This window comes from Fundulus heteroclitus, unplaced genomic scaffold, assembly GCF_011125445.2.
Source record: "Fundulus heteroclitus isolate FHET01 unplaced genomic scaffold, MU-UCD_Fhet_4.1 scaffold_211, whole genome shotgun sequence".
NCBI lineage: Eukaryota > Metazoa > Chordata > Actinopteri > Cyprinodontiformes > Fundulidae > Fundulus > Fundulus heteroclitus.
The window spans coordinates 246,981-254,607 of NW_023396623.1; the positions used below are offsets into that span (position 1 = coordinate 246,981).

Here is a 7,627-nt window from a genome sequence, read left to right on the forward strand (position 1 = left end):
TATTTTATTCATTGCATGCATACAGTTGTCCTCCTGCAGAGGAAAATGTTTGTGTTGGCGCCCTCTGGCGGTAAAACATCAGGTTCTGTCAACCTCTTCAAAGTAAAATATTTTAGTCCACGCCACAGACATGTAAGTAGACGCCTCAGAAAGTAGTGAACGTCTATGTTTCCTGTGTATATGTTTTATGTATTTAAATAGAAAGATATGAATGGAGCTTATATATACTTGTAAAGAAATATTCTATCAATCTATCATAATAGGGGTTCTTTATTTCATGACTCTTGCAGAGACAAAATGTTTAAAGATTTTAACCTGGAGATAACTGTGAGAGCAGGAAGCTGTGGTGTGGTTGACACACTGACTTATAGCGACCACCCCCCACCCCCAGTGGGTGAAAGGTCTCTCTGTCAGTACAGCAGCTCAGCATGGAGATAATGGTGCTCTGCGCTGTTGTGGGTGAGTGAAAATAAATTCTAATTTACTTCAAAAACACGCTTTGAACACTTAATTAAGAGCCAGTTTGTGATTGGGTCATTTTAAGAAGGCCTTTTCATATTTAGACTTTAAGTGTAACTTCTTTATGCAGAAGAAATCCCAAAAGATAAGCTTGTTCTGCTGAATAACTAAGCTGCATCACTGCAGGAAAATGTTATTAAATGTTTAAAATGTGATAGAAGGAATCTTTGTGCAACAATTTAAAAAGGCTGCAGAGAATATAACTCAACAGTATTTATTGTTTTTCAGTTTAAATCTATTTAAATCAATAAATCTGTTTTTTTTTCTCCTCTTTGCAGGTTGCCTCAGAGTCCTTCCCAGCAGATCCCAGTTCTTCCAGTATGAGCCTGTTACTCTGAGCTGTGAGGGAAACTCGTCTGAGTGGAGAGTCAGAAGAAACACATCAGTAAAAACAAACGAAATCTGTCCGTCCCCATCCCAGAGAAAGTCCTCTATGTGCTCCTTAACTGAGCTATATCCAATAGACTCTGGAGTTTACTGGTGTGAATCTGCAACAGGAGAACACAGCAATCAAGTCAACATCACTGTTACAGGTGGGTTAAAACAGAAAAGGAGCTGATCTGAAATATTTGTTCACCTACACTGATTCAGTATGAGGAGGGGTGACCTGAATGTGGTCTGGCAGAGACAAAAGTCCTCTAAACAAAATAAAGGATGCAGTCAAACTTTCACAAGAAAACTTGAGTTGCATCATATTTAGTTTGTCGTTTTAGGATTTTTAAACTATGCCACTTTAATTTAGTGATAAGACAGCAGTTGAGTGTATATTTTGTTTGACCTTTTCAGCTTTCCTAAGATCATTTCTAACACCCCTCGTGTATCAGAAACAACACGTTGAGTCTCTGACACTTAAAAGTACCTCAAAATGGCGGCAGGAAGCTCACAAATGTCTTCAGCGAGTCAAGCAGCGTATCAAAAAGACAGACGTAACTATGAGGCGGTTTTCTCTGACGTTGTGGGTAATGTGGGAACAAAATGGTAATAAAGAGCTATTTTCTGTGGCGTTTCCTTCAAAAGGAAACTGATTGTGCTACATGTGTGAAAGTGTCAAAGACCCGGTGTCTAAGACCAAACACACATCCTCTGCTGTTTTCTGGTAATGTCAGAGTGTATCTGGGTAGAGCTCAGACAGATCGTATATGTTTGCTATGAGGAGTAAAATAATGTCATAAAAACTGTGCTTGCTTGAGTCTGGTAATCTTTTTTACGCATTTTCCACCACATTGTTTCCAGAAGGACCGTTGATCCTGGAGAGTCCTGGACATCCAGTGAGGGAAAGGGAACACGTGACTCTTCACTGCAGAGCCTTATCGTTTGTCTCCAATCTTACTCATTTCTATAAAAATGGCGTCCTCGTTGGGACCAGCTCTACGGGAAACTTTTCCATCCGACGTGTTTCTAGATCTGATGAAGGACTCTACAAGTGCAACGTCTCTGGAGTCGGAGAATCCCCAGAAACATGGCTGGCTATCAGAGGTGAGACGGATGCCTAGAAAGTTGTGGAAACGTGTTTCAAAATGATTGTCTTTTACTTGCCTGCCTGCAGTTTTCAGTTATATTTCGTATCTGCTTCTATTTATCAAAAAGTATGGAATGACAAGCGTGCCACAAATAAACTCTTAGTTTTATTATTATACTATAAAATTACAGCCTGTAAAATGTCTCTGTGCATTTATGTATTTTCCTTCTACATCTGTTCATTAGAAAATAAATAATTTAATGTTGCCTTGTTTTAATAAATTTTTTAGTAAAATGTGTCATTTAAATTTTTTTATTAAAAATCCGACTGGAATGAATCCAATTGATTTGAACTGAATACGGAAATCATTTTTATACTATATTTAAAATCAATTATAATACTGAAAACTGGATCTTGTGCAACAGCGTTAAAACTAAGTTGTCAGAGTGGTTTACGAAGAGCCTTGAGGCGCCATCTGGTTTAATTTGGCACAATGCAGAACTAAACTGAATAGAAACTGAATTACCCGTTTCTTAAACCTCAGCGGCATCAGTTGAAGGCGACAGAACAGGTAACATCACATGAGTTTTATCCAAATTTGAATAAAATCCCTCTTTATAACGGGTGTGGTGACTGCTAATGTTCAGAACATTAGTTTTTTTTAGCGAGAGTACAACCTGCTACCCACTATTCCTATAGAGCTGTCTGTATTGTTCTCATGTAGGCTAGCTAACCCGCTATCTTTGTATTTTAAAGGGCACAGTCCTCCAACGCCTACTGCTCTCCTCACACACATACTACTTCCTGTTGTGGCCGGCTGTTTGTTGCTGATCTAGCTGATGTTGCTCTGCCTCTGGAGAAACCACAAAGGTCAGTGTGTTTTCAAGAAACCAGTGAGAAATTTTACACCATGCTGTTTTTAATGTACAGGTGTCAGGCCAAGGGGGGGAAATATCCGTTTTTATTTTTTAACCTTGACCCGCTTGAATAAACTCATAAGAAAACAGCTCTATAATCTAAAATGAAGCCCAGGAATACTCATACTTCTGGCATATTTTGCTTTAATGTAATACTTTACCTCCAAGTTATATTAATGCCAGAGTCCCGACTTTTATCTGATAGAGAAATTGTGGAGGGAACTAAAGATTAGGGTGATGGCATGGAGTTTTTCCAATGTCACCAAAGATAAATATTTTTCCATTAAATCCTGAAAACAGACAACAAATTATGACATGCAATGTTTTTAATAACTATAAGTTTATGTAAATGTTTACACTATGCTGTCATATTTTTTTTAGAAATATCCTGTCTCATTTTAAACTGTAACAAGCTTCTTAGTTATATGAAATATTAATCAATTGAAATTATTCATTATTTTAGTTTATTTATTTATTTAATATAGGGCAATGCACATTAATTAATATGTCAGCTCTAAGCATCGTTGTAAATATGCCAGACTTCGCACAAGAGCTTGTTTTTATTCATTGTCCTCAGGCAGGTGAGGACAATCAACATCGAGCAAGATACAACACAGATGACACATATACAAACAAAATACCAAAAAAACAAATCCATGAATATCTCATGACTATCAAAAACCAAGATGTTGTATAGCAATATGCAAAGTTTCACCACTAGGTGCACTGCTGAACATTGTCTGTAGACCAAAATAAGTTGTGTGGTAAGCCACGCCTCTCTCTACCTCCAAAATCTAAGCAACAGACCATTTATGTTTCAATTTTACATTTTTTTGTCAAATAAATAATCCTCTGCATGTACACAAAGATCACGGTGGGCTGCTCACATGTCTGCCAGGCTGCATGAAACAAAGCTAGCTGTGTTAGCTGGGCTACCGACCACCCTCTCACAACAGTAACACCTGGCCCATTGCTGGTCAATCACCAATAATTAACCCACATGCTGCAATTGTAGCATTACATTGAATCAAATTAACATAGCAACACAAGTCTAGCAATGCCGTAACACCAACAAAAGCCAGAATTTGACTTCATGCTGTTACTCACCTGTCCGGAGGAGGAAAGCTAGCTCCGAGTCAAACTGGAGCTGCTTGTGCTCTCTACCTATAAAAACATGAGGCCAATGTTAATCCTCGTTTTGACTTTTTCCTTATTGGACAACTTTATTACCAAAGACCATTGTTTTTTTGTGGTAATAACAGATCCAGATCATCTGCGGCTGAGCGCTGCAGTAGCATTTTATGGGGAGAGAGGGGCTAAGCCCTGACTGGCAGCTGTTCACATGCACGTACATGTACGTACGGTCGATTCGTAAACAACAGACCGGAGAACAACACACAGAGACGGTGTTCCTAACAGAGTGTTCCTAACAGAGCACTTCGCTCTTAGACTGCAGGTCTACTAAACTGTATTTTATTCCCTTCTTTAATTCTTACTCTGGTATTTACCCACATCTTCTACACTTGGTGCTTCTTTAGAGGTAATTTAGATTAGACCAATTTGCTCTTTTTTGTTTTTGTGCTTCTCTTTTCTTTCTCATTGCTAATAATTGATGTAATTGTCCATGTGTTTGCCACTGTCACCCCCAAATTTCTCTATTGCGAGACAATAAAGGAGTTATTGTGGTGGTTCCTAGTGTCTCTAAAAGAAGAATGGGAGGCATATTATTTAGCTATCAGGCTCCTCTCCTGAGCTATCTCTGTAGTTATGCTGCTATTGGCTTTGGGAGCTGGAGGACATCAAGGTCTATTTTTCTCACTCTGCTTAGTTCTCCTACTGTTCTCCAGTTTGCATCGTTTGTTGTTATTTCAGCTTTTAACTTCATGATCTCTTACCATTTTTCTCTTCACTTTAGGTACAACTGGTCTGCTCTTCCGTTAGCTGTGACGTCATACAGGAGAGACAGATCATCATTCTCCTGTTTCTTCACAGCATTTCGGCAGCTTCAACTTCAGAGTTCAATTCTCGCGTTCTACAGCACCGCAGCTCCGAGGATGATACATGCAGTGTGTCTTTATGTCACAGCCCAAGAACTTACTCACATCAGTCACGACCTCGTTGACAAAATGGAATTCATTGTCACTGGAAATCCAAGCTGGAATCCACCAACGAAAAATAACCTCATTAAAAAAGACTTTTGTGACAGCATGGCTGTCAGCCTTTTTAGAAACAAAAGCCTCAGTCCATTTACTGAACATAGCCACGATAACAAGGACAAACTTCTTACCTTCAGAAGGAGTCAGTTCAATGTCCATCGTTATGTGGTCAAATGGTTTGACCTAGAGTCCTCTGAGGGGCACGCCGTGCATTAAATGAATAGCAGATTATGCATGACTGCTTTCATTTTATAATTGGTGCGACAGCTTCTCTAAAATGTCCAGAAGATGGCTATATATTTCACATCAACAGCCTTACATCAGACCAGAAATCTAATACATTATTACCTGTGTTTCTTTGGATGCTTTCCAAACAGTATTGAGAGATCCTAGAGCTGTGGTTAGATAGTAAGATTATTTTTGATTTTTAAGGTTTTAATCAGTCCTGTCATGAAAGTCAAGAATGCTTTACTGTCAGGGCCTGACCCTTAGGGGCTGATTTAAAAAAACAAAAGGGAGGAGGGACAAATTTTAAAATGGAGCTAATTTAATATTCAATAAATAACTAAAGTTAAGCCAAATTTATTCATGCCTCTGGCAGGTTCAAATTTAAAATAATTTAATAATTTTCCCAACGTGGTTCTTCTGATCAGAAAAAAATACTAAAGTTTTGAAGTGGCCCAGTGAGAATGATGACTTTAATCTTATAGAGAATCTGTGGAAGGAGGAAATGATTAGGGTGATGACATAGAGACGTTCTGAACTCAAGGATGTGAAGTTCTTAACAGAAGATAAATAACCAAAATGTTCTTGAAAACATCAGCAGGGATTGATTGCTATAATCCTTATAAAGATTTTTCCACTGATTATTGGGAAGTCTACACATTTTTTTTTTTTTGGAATGCTATCTGTTGATAAAAGGCACTTCAAACAAATGTGAAATAAAATACAATGCACGCCTACTGTGTAGTAGAGACAAATGTCCTGGTTCACAAAATTACCAACTGGAAATCCTGAATGATTTCCCCTTATAGAAACTGTGGAATCATATGTTTAGTCAAAGGGAGTGTAGGGTGCATCTCTGAGATGACTGCAGCTGACGTATGGTGTTTAGCAGAGGTTTTAGAGTAATGAGACCTGATCAGCACTGGCACAGTGTTTCCGCAGTAGGCTATTGCTGTAAGTGTTGATCTCCAAAGATAAGAACCAAGCCTGGCTGGCTAAAGTGGCCACCAGAGAGCAGAGTTGGTGGAACGGTGGAAGCCAGAGCATACATACTCACGTACTACACACATTGGTGATTACTACGTGTACATCTTAATATGTGCCAGAGTACAAGTACATTTTAACTTTCAGACTTTTTTCAGGATTTAATCATTAAACATGTTCAAAATGTAACCTGTTTTTGGCTGTGATGCTGTTTTATTTTCAAATACTGAAAACTTACCAACACTGTGTCATGAACCCAAAGAGGAGAAGACCAGAACAAGGAACATGACAAGGTGTCAACTACAGGAGGGGCAGCATAACAGAGGACCTGAAAATGATTGCGATAGAACTAGCAGAAGAGATAGAGGAGAAGACAGATGAGCAGTTGAAGGGAGTAAAGGTAATTAGGCAGAAGGAAAAAGAAAGCAATGAACTGAGAGGGACAGAAGGAGAGCAGAACTTAGCAGAACACGATGAATGAACAAATGAGACAGAGGCGTAAACCGAATACCCCTATTGAGAAAGGACTCTTTAGCCAATGCGGAAGTGTGTCAGTGGTTTCCTTGATAAGTAGTCTGCTGCAATCAGTAGGGAAGAAGGTAGGAAAAGAAGTCTGTAAGCTTCCTCTAGCGGCTAGTATTGCCTGCAAACCCCATGACGTTAGTTACTGCTGCTAAGGAGCCTCAAGGTATCCCACAATCCTTTGCGTGACATGACGTATCAGCACATCCCTCTCATGGAAATCAATAAAAATGTCCAGTGAGAAGAGAGGTCGCATGATAGAGTTCTTACTGTTGACCCAGTGAAAGGTTACGGAACAGTAGATAGGAGCTATAATTAAGGGTTTTCGGGAGAAGCCTAAAAAGTGCAAAAACGTAACCAGAACTGCACAATCAACAGGATCCTAAAAATAACCAAAGACCTGTGGACTGTTTTCAGTCAGGAGGCATCCTAACCAGATGCCCGAGCCACCTCAACTGGCTCCTCTCGACGTGGAGGAGCAGCAGCTCTACTCTGAGTCCTCCCCGGATGACTGAGCTCCTCACCCTATCTCTAAGGGAGAGCCCAGACACACTACGGAGAAAACTCATTTCAGCCGCTTGTATCCGGGATCTCGTTCTTTTGGTCACGACCTAAAGCTCATGACCATAGATGAGGGTATTCTCATCTATGGTCATTGTATATTCTGCTCTAGTTTTTTAAAGGACTTGTAAAAATGTGGATTATCTTAAATATATGAGCCTTTATTTTGCAGTGTACATCTTGTGTTTAAGAAAAGTAAAAGTAAAATGTTCTGGAAAGTACAATTTCATGTCAGTGTTTATTTCTGTTCCTCAAGCGAATCACCTGTGGTTTTGTTGTTTGTC

The 7,627-nt window shown here is 39.2% G+C and overlaps 1 protein-coding gene across 1 annotated transcript; it reads left to right on the forward strand.

Moving 5' to 3' along the window:
• The first annotated feature begins 436 nt into the window (after positions 1–436).
• Positions 437–6,374, forward strand: LOC118559056 (high affinity immunoglobulin gamma Fc receptor I-like). The gene is made up of 5 exons (XM_036129744.1): positions 437–459; positions 798–1,052; positions 1,753–1,995; positions 2,735–2,848; positions 4,888–6,374. The coding sequence occupies exons 1-4, from the start codon at positions 438–440 to the stop codon at positions 2,812–2,814; spliced, it is 600 nt and encodes a 199-aa protein (XP_035985637.1). The 5' UTR covers position 437; the 3' UTR covers positions 2,815–2,848; positions 4,888–6,374.
• Positions 6,375–7,627: the final 1,253 nt, after the last annotated feature.